This window comes from Ixodes scapularis, unplaced genomic scaffold (genome assembly GCF_016920785.2).
Source record: "Ixodes scapularis isolate PalLabHiFi unplaced genomic scaffold, ASM1692078v2 ptg001185l_1__unscaffolded, whole genome shotgun sequence".
NCBI lineage: Eukaryota > Metazoa > Arthropoda > Arachnida > Ixodida > Ixodidae > Ixodes > Ixodes scapularis.
This window is the reverse complement of record NW_024610114.1, coordinates 266,490-285,059: the sequence shown is the minus strand read 5'-3', so window position 1 is coordinate 285,059 and position 18,570 is coordinate 266,490. Positions and strand designations below refer to the sequence as shown.

Sequence of the window (18,570 nt, the reverse complement as noted above, 5' to 3'; positions counted from 1 at the left end):
AAGAAAGAAAGAAATGTTTGCACAGTTGACAGGATTCGAACCCGTGCGGGGAGACCCCAATGGATTTCTAGTCCATCGCCTTAACCGCTCGGCCACGACTGCGGGATGAGTAGGGGGCTCTGAGATGTGGTAGTAACTCAAGAGTTGGGGATGTCATGGATGAAACGATGTATGTAGCCACTCAACGTCTATACAGGAGAGGGCGCTGCGGTCAAATGCGTATATAATCGCGTTAAACTTTGCATGCATTGGCTCAACGCTTATAGACGAGAGGGCGCTGCGGCCAAATGTTCAAGTGCATATATAACCACGTCCCATACCACACATTCTCTTTCTGACATCAGCACTACCTATGAACAAAATCAGTATCATCAGCACCACCAGAGCTTCGTCCCAATCAACATCATTCACCACGTGGAGATGCGGTCATTTTTTCCTACCGTAACGTGCCAAGAGAGAGACCACCTAAAATAGGAAGTAAATCTGGTCAAAACAAGGAGTGGGCTAACTTTTAATGTGGGATAACAATAAAAAAAAGTAGAAAAAAATGCTAGATTCCTGCGAAACTTGCGATCGCAGCTAGGGGTGATGAACCAAAGACGACCGCCCCTCCCAGTTAGCAACGTTCGCTTAGCTCTCACCGTGCCTAAATAACCCTATTTCTGACAAAGTCACCATTTTCTAAAGCCTTACAGTCACTAGGTGTATGTTATCTTTTGGTGTTCTTGAGAAAAATATAGCAAATTATGCCAAAAATAGGGGGCGGGTTTGTCTCTTTGGGGGTGGGGGCATCTTCAGTGATGGGATTGCTGCACCAAACTGCGCCAAGGGTCTAACCCTGATACATCCTGCTACATTTTGCCAAAATATGGGTAATCTGCGCCCGGCCTGTGCCAAAGTACCAATTTTGATAGCCTTTCAAGCTTGAAGCTAAACTGAGTTCTGCAATGAGCACACGTCAGCTAGGTGGCGCAAGCAGCCGCCCAACACAAAGTACCCTGCATCAGTGGTTCATCCGGTCTTTTTTTTTTTAAACTTTTTCAACGATAAACGCGGGCATGTGCGGACGCTCCGACACTAGCGTGATGGGCACTATCGGGGAAAAATGAAATGCGAACAGAGGAGCGCGTGGCTCGCGGTACAGGCTGCGCCACCTGGAAGTGAACCTAGGGGCGAGGGCGCGTGGCCTACTTCGATGTGTTCAGGCCCCTCGATTGACGCTCTCCCAGCTTCGGCAGTGCGCCTCTCAGTGCGCTGAAAGCTGTCACCGCTATCTTTGCCTGCTCGGCGAGTGCGGCAAGCTGCTTTGCACCGCACGCGCTGAGCCAGCAAAGATAGCGGTGATAGCTTAGAGGCGCACTGTTACTTAGAGGCGCACTGTTGAAGCTTGGGGAGCGCAGAGGGAGGGGCGTGAACACGTCTGAGTAGGCCACGCACCCTCGCTCCTAGGTTCACTTCCAGGCGGCGCAGCCTGTACCGCGAGCCACGCGCTCCTCTGTTCGCATTTCATTTTTCCCCGATAGTACCAGCCATGCCATCATGCTGTGAAACGAAACCACGTTTTTGCGCGGCGGGAGTTACTTTTTGAGCTGAAGCACTTGCTCCTCAAAGGAACGGCCGTGGGAAAACTATATTTGGTCTCTGCCTTGAAGTTCCCGTGGTCGCGCGACGTCGGGTGTTGCCGTCGCCACGTCGCTGCACATATGGTGCTTTCTAAACTGAGACGTAAGGACCGCCCTAATGTTCATCAACATTATTGTTCTTGTTTAATACGCTACTACAAAAAAATCCCTCTTGCTCGAAGACTGCTGTGTCGAAGTACTGTTTGCCTAGGTTTCTCTCGGTGGGCTTTCTTTCGAGGGGGACCCCGGTACCTGAAAAATCCGCCGCGGAAGTAAGTTGGTGAGGAGAAGTGAGCTATATCAAAGAAGGCAGTGTCTGAATCCGCACAGCGCGCTTGTTGCATCGTATGCTCAGGTTTCTTTTTGTGTGTGTGTGTGCGTTTAGTTTGTACTTCGCCAGCCAGTCTGGCAAGCACGTACGGCTGGACTGATTTTTGTTGTATGCTCGACAGTTACATTTTGTGTACAATTTTGGGAACCAGTTGGCGACGGAGCGGAGTGACTTGGTTTCGATCGAACAGCCATCTCCGCTCGCGTGACAATTTCGCATTGCTTTGCGGTGGTCACGTGTATCGACAGTTAGAGACTACTTCCATTTATTATATAACTAGTCAACCTAGTGTTGTGATATTTAATACTAAGCTGGTCATTTTGAAATAAATTTTAATATCTGTAGTTTGGTTCTCATTTACCTGTAGCGGGTACATATATATGTATTATTTAACTGAAGCATTGCATAATGTGCCATGTCATTGGCATTTTAGTTAAATGTTGAAAGACTCCCAGGTAGTCGCTTGACTATAATTTGTTTACTGCGGCGAGCAAAGTGTCCTTCGTTTGTTCAGCACCTGAAACAAATATTTTTATTTTTCTAAAAATATCAGCTCCAAAAGCCACTTTTGTTGCTCCGAAACACTCTATTAGCTGCTCCAAAGTCCACTTTTGCTGCTCCAAAACACTGTTTTGGCTGCTCCAAAAGGTGTTCCAAAACGGCGTAGGCCAATCACATCACTGCGTCTTTCATTATATTGGTGTAGTTTCAAACTTTCCAGCAGATGGGGTGGATGTGATTTCGCAAAACCTTTGCTCTAAGGAAGCACAGTTCCAGGGTCACCTTGTGAATGTGTTTTCATGTCGTAACAAACTGCAAGAACTATTGTTGTAAGCAAACGCGAGTGTGTGCCTTCTGTTCTCATTTATGTGTCCTGTTTTGGGACTTGGGCAGCATCTAACTTTCTGCTTTGTTTGGTCCGTTTCTCGACAGCATTCAGGCGTGCCCGGACGTGAAGTATGGCAAGCGGATCCACGTGCTGCCCATCGACGACACCGTGGAGGGCCTGGCAGGGTGAGTTGGCAGTTTTGATAGATAGCAATGGACGCTGACTGGTTCCTGTTGAAAGGCAGTGCCCTCGGCCGCATGTTCAGAGACTTGGATTCTTAGAATGCTCAGAGACGCCGCTTGCTTCAGTTTAGTTGACTGTAAAGTGAAGCGTTTTTTCAGTTTCAGCTCAAAATTTATATGCACCTAATGCAAACAATGATTCGTGGCTATGAGCTCATTTTGTTCGTCCACATACAGTATTTTAACGCATATTACTCGCACCCTAAACCTACTACTCTCGGAAAAGAAAAAAAAACCCACATATTGCCCACGCTAACTACGCAAAGCAAAGTCCAGATCCCGCTAGAAACTTAACCTTTATTTTGAATACACTCATCGCTGCAGCTATCTGAGGTGCCCTCGTTGTCATAGATAGCGTCGTAATCCATGCCGTCAAGGCGATTGCTGACGGTGCAGTTTTTGAAACTTCCGCACCATCTCGTCTGGGTGCAGCCAAATCAGTGTCAGTACGGTGTGACCGCGTCCTCTTCTCTCCTCTATGAACTTTGCCGGCGCTTTTTCAAGATCGGGGTATGCACCAGTCTACCACAAAATGACCTTCGGTCGCAACTTGTGGGTTTACCTTCTTCCTCCATTCTCGCACGCACGACCGCATGCATCGTCGTAGCGGATGTTGTTCCAGCCTGCCGCTCGTTTTTCTATCTCTTTGTCAACGGATCTGACAACAGCCGCATTCTCTGTTGAAGAGATTAGAGACTTCAAAGATTGTTGCCGTCGACATCAACGACGCTCTGTGCTTTCACGTCTAATCGACGGCTTCGCTCAGCTACTCGGCCCGCATAAACAATGCAAAGATGGCTATCGGAAGCAAGTCTCTAGGAGATACTGGAGAAGGGGGACATGGGAATCTATCTCTGACTTTGTGCGCATTGCCATAAAGCCACACTGCTTGCCAAAATTCGCACATAACCCGCAACCATACTTCGCCTTTGATTTCATATAAATTTTGATGCGAGCAAATGCGGTACTTTTACACAGGCAGCATAAAAACTGCTAGGGCAGACATGCAACTGGACTATCCTTTCTCTTTCTCATCCTCTTCGGCGTCATGTGATGAGTGCTTCGAGGGGCAATGGGGAGCATACGGGCAAGTGCAGGAAATCCCCGTAATGTTTCATGCGAATAGCTCTCTTTGAACACTCTTGTGTCAGGCGACCCCTTTGTGCAACTTTATTCACTCTTGCGGTGTATGGAAAGCCAAAACTTTGTTCCCTCTTGCTGTGTTGTGCAGTGAGACGTTTTTTTGTTCAGTGTTTTTATCCCCTCGTAGTAAGCCACAAAGGAAGCATGCACGTTGAGGCTTGGTTTCACACTCGCAATGGCCCCTCTATGCGCTTCTGTCTGGAGGGTCTATCTCTGCTGTATGGACCGTTTTTGGAGCTCGCCGGTCTGGGGGTTCCAGTACAAAAATGCGTGATCACGTCAGCCAAGCATGGGCACTTTCTCGACCAAAGCTGCTAGATCAGACTGGCTCTATTGAGCTACAGTGATTTAGATGGGGGTTCTCCCAAAGTCTCTTTTGTGCCTATTATGGCTTATCTTTTGCCCCAGGTTCGTTTGAAGGCGAGTCTTCCTTCTCCTTCCGAAAGTGGGCACTGTTTCATCCTCGAAATCCTCGAGCTCATTTTTCCGTCAGGTGGAGTCGGGTATTTGCATAATGGTGGATTGCAGGAGCCGTACGCTATTCAGAGGCTTACCGGCTGGGTTAAGGAGCATAGTAAAATGCTTTTGCATTCGATGCAACCCTACGGGTAAAATGTAAACACAACGTGTGGGTTGTGGCTTAATTTTGCACGATGGAACGTAGGAGCCTGTTTGAGGTGTACCTGAAGCCGTACTTCCTGGAGGCGTACCGGCCGATCCACAAGGGGGACCTGTTCCTGGTGCGGGGGGGCATGCGGGCGGTGGAGTTCAAGGTGGTGGAGACGGACCCCTCGCCCTACTGCATCGTGGCCCCGGACACGGTGATCCACTGTGACGGGGAGCCCATCAAGCGGGAGGAGGAGGAGGAGTCCCTGAACGAGGTGGGCTACGACGACATCGGGGGCTGCCGCAAGCAGCTCGCCCAGATCAAGGAGATGGTCGAGCTGCCCCTCCGGCACCCCAGCCTCTTCAGGGCCATCGGGGTCAAGGTGCGTCCCTCCCCGGTTCCTTCGTCCTCCGGCTGCCTCGGCCGAGGTGCCCGCATTCCGACCTAGGCTTGTTACGGAAAAGGTGCCGCGTGACCGAAATTTCGGTTGCACGTGGAGAGATCCCCAGGCGGCCCAAATTGGACCTCTGCCCTCTACCGGGGCCTGCCAGATGCCCTTTGTTGGTTTGGCACATTTGCCAAACCAACAAAGTTTGACTTTGGTCACTTACCTTCAAGGTCGTGCGACATGATGGGGGGGTAGTAAACAATAACATGCAAATAACAACGGCAAGAAACAAAAAAGAAACACTGTCTTACAGAAAAGATGATGTCAGAAAGAGCATTTTTGAAAGAAGTTGAGTCGTGCATGGAGCGTGAGTTTTTGCGTGACCACTGTCAGTCGTGCAAGGAGGAAATTCACCTTGTACAGTGTCTGCGGACTGTCTTTCGTTCAATGTATGACCGCAGCTTTGTGGTCCTTGCGCAGCAGGGTTAGCAGAGTATGCTCACGAGTCTGCTATAGGCAGAATTGGAATGGCTTTGGTTGCGTGCACGCGCTCGAAGCTCGTGAGGTGTCCAAAGCGTCGTCGAAGGGAGAAGTGCAGGAGGTGGGACGACTGGAGCTCCTCCCTGTCGTTTTCGCCGTGCCAGTGGCTGTTGTAAACCTTTTGAAAGAATTGTATTGAATCGCTCGGTTACTCTATACTTTGGTTCGTGGGACATAATGTCACGACAGAAACAAGATTGTCGACTGTTCTGTGACAGTCATTAAATCTGCTCTCTTCGGTTGCTGTACTGTGTTGCACAACATATTTTTGTTCAAGGGTAGTATGCGATCGTCCAGTCGCGGGGTAGGCTTCTCCTATGATGGGTTGCCACCGAGGTTGATCTCAAGTATCCCTCTTTTAAGCGAGGTTTCTTCTGGTTTTCTTCAGCCACCCAGAGGCATCCTTCTGTACGGTCCTCCGGGTACGGGCAAGACCCTGATTGCTCGTGCTGTGGCCAACGAGACTGGAGCCTTCTTCTTTCTCATCAACGGTGAGAACTTTTGCATCTCACTTGGCTGTGTGGTGCTAGGCACGAGGAGTGAGCGAATCATTATTCTGAAAGTAATAGATGGTCTTTTTTGCTAACTGCACTGTGCTTCATTTCACCTTCGAGCCTATCAAAGCTATTTCTCGCTTATGCTAGTAGGAGAAAGGGAAATAATCTCCTAGCTTTTCATCCCTACTGAAGGTAATAGAATTACTGCTGTGCGAACTTGGTGTATCGAGTGGTTACAAATTTATGGAATGACTCGGTCACGTTTGAGTCTCCTTCGGACATTTAGTTTAGTAGCTGGCAAATTTCTAGCGTTAGCTAGGAATTTGCTAGCTACTAAGCTAATGTGGTGGTGTGGGCAAGACAAACTATTACTGTTTTCATCCCCGATTTATAGACTAGTCTGTTAACAGCAATCGTTGCAGCATGCAGGTTGTGTTATAAGATGCGCTGCTGGCACACTTGAAAATGATTACCGTATTTACTTGCATAATGACCGCAGCCCCACATTTGGCAGCAATATTTTGACTTTTTTTTTCCCCTCGTATAATGAACACACCTCCAATTTTTTGCGCAGAGTTTCGAACTGCGTCCACCTTAGCTAGCCGGCTAGCCACCAAGCCAATTTTCTTGTCACCAAGCTGCCAGGCCAAGTCAAGCCAAACGAAGCTGCTCTTGTAATGACTGCAAGTGCATGTTTGTGGAAGTGATCAACCGTGAAACCGAGCGGCGCACACACCTAACGAAGCTAGGGTCAAGGAATTGCCCGGCCTTGGACATTTTTCGCTTATCGGATGCATTGATGTCAACAAACATGCAGTCGTCTGTGGTTCGCTTTTACACGGTGAAATTGTGAAAGTGGTTAGGCCTAAGAACTGTCGCGTCGCTTTCCGTGCTAAGTGAGTTTCGTAGCGTGGTTTTCCTTCAACAAAAGGCACGCCGAAAGTGCCCTAAAAATAGTTTGGAATTTATAAAGCGTGGTTACTGTGGTGTGCCCACGACTAGCTTCACTGACCGGGGAGCGCATCCCAGTCAGTGGAATTTATAAAGCGTGGTTACTGTGGTGCGCCCACGACTAGCTTCACTGACCGGGGAGCGCATCCCAGTCAGTGAAGCTAGTCGTGGGCACACCACAGTAACCACGCTTTATAAATTCCACTGACTGGGATGCGCTCCCCGGTCAGTGAAGCTAGTCGTGGGCACACCACAGTAACCACGCTTTATAAATTCCAAACTATTTTTAGGGCACTTTCGGCGTGCCTTTTGCTGCCATGTCATATTGTGCCACAGTACCCTGCCACGTCATATTGGCACCTAAAATGACATTTGTGCGAAATGTGTTCATGCAAATATTTTACTGTGTAATGAATGCACCCCCCCCAAATGTGTCAATTTTTTAGGGGGGAAAATGCGTTCATTATACAAGTAAATACTGTAGGTGGTTTTGCGGCAGAGTTTGAACGTCTCGGCTCCTTGCGACGCTTGATTGTCGTGCTCTCTGTTATGTGCCATATTTTTTTAAATTCATCGAAATAATGTTATTCTGTGATAGGGTCAGGGGGCAGGCAAACTGGTGTGTGTATGACCTAAGTTATAAACTTGGGAATGGTGTGGTAACACACACAAAGAGGCTAGGTTTCAAACGTAGCTTATTGTCTCGGAAAGAACTTGGTTAATTGAAACACCGTGGCATTGCAGATATGCAGGGGGGAGGTGGTCTAAAGACCTCACTGGGACTCAATGCAACTGTCTTCTTGCGAGAGTTTGAAAAGTGTCTTTTCACACAAGGAAAATAACCATTTTGTGGTAGAAATGCGTTGAAACGAATTAAAGGAAAGTGAGGTCTTAGTGCAGCAATTTTTATTCATCCATGTCTCCCTCAATCTTAGATTTTTCATTATGATGTGTTTTTATCTGTTTTTAATTGTTTTTTTGTTTTAACTATCATTACATGTTGTTTAAGTGCAAATTTGCTCCTGAGTTCAGGAATAGGAAAGGAACAACGTTGCCAATTTGCTATGTTTGCTCTCTCAACGTGCCCATTTATCTGGAAACTAGCGAGGTCAAGAATGCCACCCTGCTCAAGTGTGTTGCCGCATGTCTCGTTCAGGTCCCGAGATCATGAGCAAGCTTGCCGGAGAATCGGAGAGCAACCTGCGCAAGGCCTTTGAGGAGGCCGAGAAGAACTCTCCCTCCATCATCTTCATCGATGAACTGGATGCCATTGCACCCAAGAGAGAGAAGGTATGTCATGTGTCAGAGACAAATCACCGCTATCCTTTAACACGGAATGGCAGTCTGACAGGAGCCAGCAATGATTTTGTGTCTCTCTCTGACTTGGCATTGCTCCCAAACAGTGGAGACTGTAGCACAAGTGGAAAGGGTAAAAGTTGCCCCCTTTCCACATTTCCACCTGTCCCTCTTCATTTGCTGCAGTTGCCCTGCAGACAGATAGAAAGGTAGACACTTAGTGCAGTCAAGAGGCCTTCACGACAGGACGCTTTGACCTACACAAGAAAAAAATACAACGGTATTGTTGCAAAAGGAATAGTCGTGGAATACATGTCACTTTGTGCCCAAGGGGACACAATAATCAAGTAAATACCATAACAAGCTGAGAACAACCTTGGCTTGTTGTGAGCTGAGCCAGCTGTACCTGTGGCATTGTGCCATTCTGTGCACTCATTTTAAAAGTTCCTTTTTTTTTTTATTTAATATTCTGCGCAAGCGAGGATCACTGATTGCGGCTTGCAAATCAGCCCAAATACGCGGCAGTGGATGGTGTGCCGTTCGCCCGAGTGCCCGACTCCCGGGGGTGGTGGCACTTGATACAAGAGCCACTCCGAAACTGCCGATGGAACAGTCTTACACCCTGCTGCTTTTCTCACGGTCACATATTGTTTAAACGGGTGCCTAGATCGTGGAACTGTGCTGGAGTGGCAACTACGTTTCTCTGTATCGACATGCGTGATCCGGGCAGTTGAGGTATTCGGTGCTCGTTTACGGCCGTTCTTTATCCGAAAGAAACCGACAACTGCGCTGCTGGAGGCAAGTTCGACCCCTGGGAGCGGGTGGTGCACCAGTGGCATCTGTGATCGTGCAGGATCTTATCTGTGAGAGCAAGCAAAAAGAATTCCGCGGGCCAAAGTTTGGATAGGCGCGGATGCCTTTCGGAGTTGGAAGTCAGGCTTGCAACGTACATAGCAGAAGTCCACAATCAGTCTACTCCCAACATGTGATGCGATCACCGAGTAAGCGCGGAGGACAAGGTTTGTGTCATTTGCGAAGTGCCAGATTTCGTTGGACGACTTTGACGACGTGCTTTAGTAACGTAAAAGTGATGATGACGGGAACGACGGCATCAGTGTGGAAAAAATGTAGTTTCACGTCACAAATGGAATGAGAACGACAGGGAGTAGCTTCAGTGGCAATTTCCCTCCTCCAGTGAGAGGGTTTTAGCTTCAATAACACTTCGGCATCTCGCGCTTGCATGTCCAGCCGAAGCACGCCAGAAGGCATGGAGCACACTCCAGGCCAGGCTTTCGATAGACGCCCTACCAGTCTTGCAAGTTCACCATAAAATGCACCCCAAAATGTTTTTCTTTTTTTTTTTCACTGGCAATGCTTCAGGGTTGACTTGTATCGTGTAAATACAGTACCGTAGAATACCGTGCATCTGCCCATACCTCACTAAGCGCCCATTCCCGAATTTGTAAGGTCTGAGAAAATATGCACAGTACATTGATGTGTAAAATTGATGGCCGGACAAGCGCCCATCCCTCATTTTTTCGCGATTATCTCTAAATTTTGAGTTGGCGCTTGCTCGGTATTTTACGGTATGTCATTTCATACAATTTCTAAATTGCAAGTTTGTTGCATCCATGTCATTGGACACTTTGAAGCAATTGATGCGACATACAGCGTCGTCTTGTTTTATTTCCGCCTACGAATTATGCTTCGTGGCAAGTGAAGCATGTTCCTCACTTGCGTTGGCACGCAAACTCTACGAAGGCTACCTTCGCTCGCTCCGTGGGAGGCAAATTATATCTCGCTCCCAATCGAGGTGACCGAAATTGAACACCTGGCACACTACTTGCACTTCTGCATCGCAACTGCACGCTATGCGCTTCGAAAGATTGAAAGGGACGACAAGGCTGCACCGTGCTCGTTGTGCCACGATGGCTCGCTTATTTGTTTTGTTCATGCGCGACACCCAACCTGCCTGTCTGCAGACGCACGGAGAGGTGGAGCGGCGCATCGTGTCCCAGCTGCTCACCCTGATGGACGGACTGAAGCAGAGGGCCCACGTGATCGTCATGGCTGCCACCAACAGGCCCAACAGCATCGACGCCGCCCTACGCCGCTTTGGTGCGTCCAACTGCCCTTACGGGGTTGCTACATTTTTTTGAGGGTTCATTTCTTTTTTCTTAGAGCGCAGCTTTTAGACACCTGTTTCCGGCTTGAGCGGCATCATCGTTGGCGTAACCTCTGTGCATTATTGGACGTTTCCCATAATCCCATAATGATGTCATGTGTGACGTTACGTGGGTCACTCGTGAAGGCCACAACCTTCACTAGGGTCACGGGTGATGTCACGAGGGGTCACCAGTGACGTCACGAGGGGGGGAGGGAGGGAGGGAGGAGGAGGGGCATACCCTCCTCTCTGTACCCTCCACTCCTCCTCCTCATGAGCTGCGCTCTAATTTGGCGTTACAGAAGATTGTAAACGTCTTTCTTTATTTATTTTTTGTAAATTACTCGCATTCATAGAGATTGGCGTCATTAGATCAACTTAGTCGCGGAACTCCCACGGAGGGAACCACCCTTCTCCCCCTGGAGCCGGACACCCTACTTTTGAAGTGGTGTCTAGAGGCTGCATTTCACAACTGTATTCTTCAAAGACTCCACAGTGAAGCACCATCTAGACTCTGCTTCAAAATCTATTAACTGCAGTTACCATAACGCCCCCCCCCCCTCTTTTCCCCACCAAAGAAAGAAAACCAAAGTGGCACATTGAACTATAAAAAGCAGACTTGGGGGGGGGGGGGGGGTTTACTGCTTGTGGAAGCCACATCTATAGGCAGTTTCATAAAGGAGTTGACCTAATAATGCTGGTAGAGATAAATTGAATCACCATGATTTCATTGTGCTTGTGGTTGATCAACTGAGGTTTTTATAGTGGAACGTGTACGAACTAAGTAGGCCTGCGATCACTGAAAGGAGCGCAACAACGTGTCTCGTTTGTTTGGAGCCTGCGCGCCCCTTCAGCAACAGCTCACATAGGCCTTTCGTAAAATGCCGAGCATATGCCCATGTCGCAGTAAGGGCCTACGTCTTGCGTTTGGAATATAGGCAGAGGGCACATCGAGCACCCACCCCAGCAAACTTGCGAGCCCACCGAGCTAACTGTGGCACTCCTTTGCGTCATTGCAAGACTGCCGAGATAAATCTGGCTTGGCGAGAGTGGTAGGGTTGGTTTAAGAACGAGGCATTCCGCCAGGCCCCTGTAGTGCTTATGGACCTTTGCATTGGATGATGTGAAAGCCTATCCTACGAAGTGCCCCTTTTCAGGGGCAGTTCTCCGTAATCGTTGCCAACTTTTGGGTTGGTGCTTGCTCGGGTCAGTATTTTATGGTAATCATTGCAATATGCAGGAAGTGACAAGTGAAGATTGTGGTGCATTCCTCTCAGATTTGAAGAAGGTAAATGTCATCAGCCTTGTGTGCATAGCACCATTGTTTTTGGCCCAGATTCCACACTGCTACCACTTCATAGCCCTCAAGTTGGTTCAAAATAGTTTAGTGCAAAATCGGTGTGTGGTGGGGGGGGGGGGTTCAGGTGTTTGGGCTAGAGAACAGTTGCTCTGGGGTCGAGATTTCTTCCTAAAGTTCTTTTAAGAAGCTAATGAAATCGTGTGTGACCTGGTGTGTGCAGGCCGCTTTGACCGCGAGGTGGACATTGGGATTCCGGACGCCACAGGCCGCCTGGAGATTCTGCGCATCCACACAAAGAATATGAAGCTCGCCGACAACGTGGACCTTGAAAAGGTATGCGAACAGCGTCGCGCTATTATCCGCGTTGTTGGTCTCTCTTTAGCTTTTGTTCGTGGAGTTTTGTCGCGGTTTAAATGTTTGGATTTGTTGTGGCGACGCGGTTTTTTAGGTTAGTCTAACGCCCTATGTAGAGACTTTTTCGTGGCGGCATTTCACGAGCTTTTAGAATTCTGCCATTGGGACGGGTAAGTCTTGTTATTGCAGGAAACTCTTCATGGCGATAGTGCACTGTAATCAGCCAACCAGATGCTGCTTGCGTTATGAAACAGAAGGTAGCGAGATTATTCCTCCCTGCCAGTTTGGTGTGGACATAAGCATTCTTTTATGTCATTCTAACACTTATGGATGCTAAAGAGAACAGGCAGCCATGTCTTGGGATTATGTCTGTTACTGCAAGTATGCTTGCAAGGGTCTTTGCAACAAATTGGCAGTGTCAGGTAAGGGGTGATATTAACCTGCTAAGCTTTGAGTTTGAGCTGTTTATTCAAGATTTCAGAATTTTTAGGGATTTGAGCTTGACCAGCTTGAAAGATTTGAACTTCCCAGCAGTTGGGATAGGTTGAGATCTCTCCAAAACTTGAAAACTAATGTCGTAAACATATAAGTTTGGTGGGTTTGTGGTGCGGACAAGAGCTTTGAAAGCGTAAAGTGAAGCCTTTGCTAATCGAGTGTTCGTGCAGTCCGTGTTGGGAGCCTACAAATCTTATATCCTTCAACTTTTTGGAGAAGGGTAAAAGTTCTTGGAAGCTAGCAGCTGCGCGACTTGAAATACACTCGACGTGCATTTCAAAAGATGTTCGAGAAATTGTTTCTTATCGGGAATTATCTTAGGCAACATGAATGCACACTTTGATATCTTCGTCAACAGGGAGGATTCTACAAGAATTTGCGATGCTCTTGATCTAGCACTGGTTAATGCCCAAGTAAAATATGTTACTGTCTGATGTATAGCAAATTGTATAACAGATTAGGACACTTGGAAATAGATGAGGAAGGGGTGAAAAGCTTAGAGTGTGATCATAAGTGATAAAATTTGATGCAGCAGAGCCAGAGTCACAAATTCTTGAAAGTAAATTGACCCTAAACGACGCCCAGCTACAAAAAGTATTGGAGCGAATTGAAACTATAGTATCCGGATAACTGGAGGGAGAATGGGAATAGGATGTTTTAGTGAACACTTTTAAAAAGGAGTTATAGAGAAGTTCAAAATCAAACAAACGGGAAGAAAACACCGAAAAAGGTTGTGAGGCAGAGAAGCTAAGGCGGCCATAACAGGGCGACAAGAGGCCTCGAGGGAACACAGACGGGTGAAGAAAAGGGGGGACACACCCGCTGAAATAGCATCAAAATGGGATACATTTTGGGGAAAGAAGAAATCCAGGCTAAGATTAGTAGAGCTGGAGTGCAGTGGATGATGGAGGAAAATCAAAATGATAGGAATGGTGCAGAGAGGTTCTGGAAGCACATTAGCGCACAGGCAAGAAAAACGGAAGGGTTCCATTGTTCGTTGACCACACACGGGGTAAGTGTAGGGTGCGAAGAGGCAAGGAAGTTTATTAGACGAACAATCGAGACAATATTTGTATTGAAACAGGAAGACTGCATTGGGACTCCTAAGCATGAGCCTTCTATGACACGTTTGTCTATGACACGTTTGTCCATGACACGTTTGTCCATGACACGTTTGTCCATGACACGTTTGTCCATGACACGTTTGTCCATGACACGTTTGTCCATGACACGTTTGTCCATGACACGTTTGTCCATGACACGTTAGTCCATGACACGTTTTTGCCCATGACACGTTTTTGCCCATGGCACATTTGTCCGTGACAGTCTGTCCAAGACTCATTTGTCCACGATTCATTTGTCCATGGTTTGTTTGTCAGTGACCCATCTCCCCTCCATGCAGATCTCTGCCGAATCACATGGCTTTGTGGGTTCCGACCTGGCGGCCCTGTGCTCCGAGGCAGCCCTGCAGCAGATCCGCGAGAAGATGGACCTCATCGACCTGGACGACGACCAGATCGACGCGGAGGTGCTCAGCTCCCTGGCGGTCACCATGGACAACTTCAGGGTGAGTGTGCCGGACCTCGGCGTCGCCCGCGTCTCCCCATCTTCGTGGGGAAGTTTCTCGTCTTTGCACGGGCTGTGTTCGGACAGTACCAGAAAGACATACTTTGAGGTGGACGTGCACCCTTCCGAGTTGTGTAACATTCCGCCTTGAGGTGGGTGCAAGATCGTCTGCAACGACTCGATGCAAACATCCAAATGCGGAGTGTTGTTGGCGACTTTTGTATTTTTCTGGCAGTTAATTTGCTATAGTCACTGACGGGCAAAAAGACGCCCTGTCATTCTCGCCTTGTCATTGACCATAGTCCGACAGGAAGATGGACAAGAATCCTGTCATAATGGCTTTTCCAACAAGACAGGTTCGTAGTGCTAGTTTAGCGCCGCGACGCATATGTCTAGCTGGCCTAGTGGTTATTGACTCTGGCAGGTATTTCGAGCCACCCGAGCTAAAATATTTTACAGCGAAGCTGTCTAAGGCTAGGTTCTGGCAGATCGTTTTTGGGGTAGGGGAGAGTCGGGAGGAATGGGACGCTTTTCACAAATGCATTTTAGTTTTGTTTATTATGAACGCAAAAAAGATGGTTGATGGATTATAGTACAAGTCGAAACAAGCTGCGCAAATTCTGCGAAACACAGGTTACTGCCACTTCTAGAGCAACTGCAAAAAAATAGTTTCTAGCAGCTAAAATCTGTCCCATTCCACCCGTCCCTTCGGGTGGAGTGGGACATCCTTTGGGAGGAATGGGACGCCAGTAAAATATCGGTCCCAACGTCTTCAGCGGACATTAAAACACACAAACTTGAAGCAAGCTTGCAGGCGCTTCGTTCCCCCAATAGTTTTTGGCGCTGGCAGCTTCTTCACAATATCCGTTATTGACACAGTCCCTATATCTTTCTGCGGAGGAAAGTAAAACTTTGAGCTCTCTTCTTTCTTTCGAAGGAACTGGACACTGACGTCAGTATTGTCACTACTTTCGACTCTACCCGTGTAATAAACGTCAGATTTTTTCTTACCAAATCTGACAAGGACAAAATCGCCTTTTGTCACTTGAAAAGTTTTGTTTGGGCAATCGGCCTCAGAAATGTCCCGCCTCTCATTATCGGAACCCGACATGTCACTGTCTGAATCATCAAATGCAACGACAACAGTGTCGTCTTCAATTGAAGAACTGAACTCCTTCTGAAGTCGCCGTTTCTTTTTTGGGCGGGTAGTGGCGACAGTCTTAGCTGTGATAAGCGCTCTTTTTTTCAGACTCTGTCGTGCCAGCCTCTCTGCAGCTTCTTGTTCAATCGCATGCTTCTCGGGTGTATCCGTAAGGACTTTTGTCCTACCTTTCTTCCTTCCTTTTTGCCCTGTCTTACGCGGTGCAGCCTTAGGGTAGGGCCTTAGGTCGCTCGGAACAATCCGGCTGGGAGATGCAGTTGACGTCGAGGCTGCGTTGGCGACAGTAGGTGGGAAGACATCTGTAGAGACGTTGCAAGCTCCATGGCCGTTTGTCTCAAAGTTCAAATCACTTTCCAGTCTGCTTGCGCTGTCCGTTTTCTCGGTGATGGTGGCCGTCTGTCGTGACACTTCTCCGCTTACGGACGTTAAGGGTCTGTCAGTGACTGATGACATCATGTAGTCATCCGAAGTGAAGGGCTCGCTATTGAAAGGCCAAATTCCAGTTTTCTGAAAGCCCGAGATTATGTTCTTTTGTGTCACCGTTAATACGTAGGCGGATCCAACTAGTTGTGCAACATTGTGGATGGAGATGGTCTTCCCGGGGTTATTTATGAGCCAATCATTGCAAGCAGCGTTGTACCGAGATTTAAATGGTCCGTACACGGACACATCAAGTGGCTGCAGGCGGTGGCTTCAGTGTGGGGGAAAGGTCAGCAGGATGACTCCGCTCTCTTTGGCCTTGTTGATGGTGTTGATGCTCACATGGCTTTCATGATTGTCGAGTATCAAGAGAATTGGCTCCTCCTTCGAGCACTTCGTATGTCTCACAGGTGCTCTAACGCCAGCAAAAACAGTTCGCTCGACATCCAGCCCGACTTGCTTGCCAAACCGAGGCTTCCTGCCGGGGCGCCTTTCAGAAAAAAATCTTTAAACCTCACGCGTGGGAAAATGAACACTGGTGGCAGGGCGTTTCCGATATCATTGACAGTGCACAAAACAGTCACCAGTTCGCCGCGTTCTGCGGATGTAACCTGACCGATTTGCTTTTCTCCACGTGCTGCTACTACCTTTGGTGGGTTGTGTGCAGTTGTGAAGCCCGTTTCATCACAATTGTAGATGCGGTCCGGAGTTAGCTTGTATCGGTCGTAGACACTTTTCAGGTTTGAAAGGAAAGCATCGACGTTGTTCTTATTGAAGCTTGTTGCCCGACCCAGACTGGTCGCTTCTGGCGATCGAAGCGATAGCTCGGGATGGCGGTCCATAAAGCCCATAAACCAGTCTCTTCCAGCTACCTTCTTCTGTTCCCATGACGCAGGGCACTTCCTCTTTAAGGCTGTTGCAAACTCGTACGCCAGTGAACGAACTTGCATTCTCGTAAGCCCATAATGCATTTTGCTTGCTTTCAGCAAATATTCTTTCAAGAGTACTTCATCTTCTGTTGTGAAGACCATTCCGCAGACCAAATTGGACTTGAACATGATGCCACCTCCTGTCACCGCATTCTCTGTACTTCTTCACTGCTCGGCCAAGCGATGATTTTGATATTTCAAAAGCTTCTGCTACGTCTCTTATACTTTTCTTTTCATCGCACACCAATCTCACAGCATCCAGGATCAAATTGTTCGATGTTTGAGCTCTGTCGGGATGCTTCCTCTTGTAAACCCGCGGCATCTTCCTGAAAATGGGAATGGATCAAAAATTGGCAAATTTAAATATTCACGCACACCAAGCACGCTTAACGTCCTTGCATGCACGTAGCAGCACTCATATTGCTGCCTATTATTCACGTGCTTATTCCGGGTTTCTCGCAAATGTGTACAGTAATCACACCTTTCTAGTGGAGAAACATTGCATTTTATGATGCCCCGTTGGTTTAGCGCGTCTTAACGTCAAGTGTCGCAGAAACAGCCTGTATGTTATTTAACATCACGGCACCAAGCATTTGTACACTTTAAATAACAAATAAAAAAATAACTGCTTTTGGATCTAAAGTGGCGCAGCATTGAAGCTTATTCGCTAGACACAGCACCAGCCGTATGGTGGGGAGGAATGGGACACTGTCCCATTCCACCCGCGACTCAAATGTCCCATTCCTCCCCAGGTGGTTCGCCCAACGAAAAATACATTCAATGGCGCAAATTCTCTTGTTAGGGCTAAACTTGTTATTGCATGAAGCACGACCCTAACGCGTGTTTTCGAAGAAAAATTGGTATCAGCATAGGCAGGGTGGTTTAAAACTGAGAGAGGTGTAATTGAGTAAGCGGATACTTACTTTTGACACGTGAAAAACGAGAGTTGTAGTCAGAGAAAGCACCGTCCGGTGAAGACGGCCACCATTACAGCCAGGCTATCGGTATGCTAGCGCCACCTCGTGAGCAGCCGATGAACGTGTTTGAACTAACTCCTGGAGAGATAAACGAGCTGTCCCATTCCTCCAACCGTCCCATACCTCCCGACTCTCCCCTAAGACTGAGCGTAGACTAACAATTGTGTACAGTTAATGCTGCAGACCCCGGTGCCGCAAGCACTTGCCTTCCCCATATAAAAGATTCCAACTAAATGGCCAAAATAAAGTGGTGACGAAAGGACGTGCAAGGTACGATTCGTTTTAGGCTTTTGCTTTAGAACAGTGAAGGGAGGATACGGCCCCAAAATTTCAATTGTTTCCGAAAAAATGCAGTTTTTAAAAAATATTATATTTGGGTTCACTATATTCTGAAGCATAGTTTCAAAAAGCTTCATCGTATCGCTGGTTCACCGCTGTTTAGATTTGTTATCTCTTCTTGTTCCCGGTAGTTTTCCTGCCGAGGAATGCCTGCTTTTAAAGTTAAAACTTGCAGTAGCTTTGGCCGGCGTTCTCGATGGCAAAAGCTACTTCAAAGTGGCTACGCAGAAAACGGCAAATGAAAGTGATGCCAAAACCAACATTAAAATTTTTCCCGTCCTCTCTAGTGGGGCGATGTCGCATAGTGCATAACTTGAGAGTCAAGCGGGCAGTCTAAAAACTCAATATTTTGCGCATGCTTTTCGTTTCGCTGGCATGAGCTTCACCGTTATTCATTTCACACCATCAAACTTCTTGT

The 18,570-nt window shown here is 47.7% G+C and overlaps 1 protein-coding gene across 1 annotated transcript in view; it reads left to right on the top strand.

Moving 5' to 3' along the window:
• The window catches only part of LOC115317645 (transitional endoplasmic reticulum ATPase), a 40,158-nt gene that overhangs the window by 8,220 nt on the left and 13,368 nt on the right, over positions 1–18,570 (top strand). Inside the window, exons 4-10 of the mRNA XM_040223741.3 lie at positions 2,887–2,967; positions 4,832–5,156; positions 6,091–6,193; positions 8,307–8,440; positions 10,429–10,564; positions 12,131–12,243; positions 14,162–14,326. Coding sequence (XP_040079675.1) covers positions 2,887–2,967; positions 4,832–5,156; positions 6,091–6,193; positions 8,307–8,440; positions 10,429–10,564; positions 12,131–12,243; positions 14,162–14,326 — 1,057 coding nt within the window. The remainder of the gene's footprint in view (positions 1–2,886; positions 2,968–4,831; positions 5,157–6,090; positions 6,194–8,306; positions 8,441–10,428; positions 10,565–12,130; positions 12,244–14,161; positions 14,327–18,570) is intronic.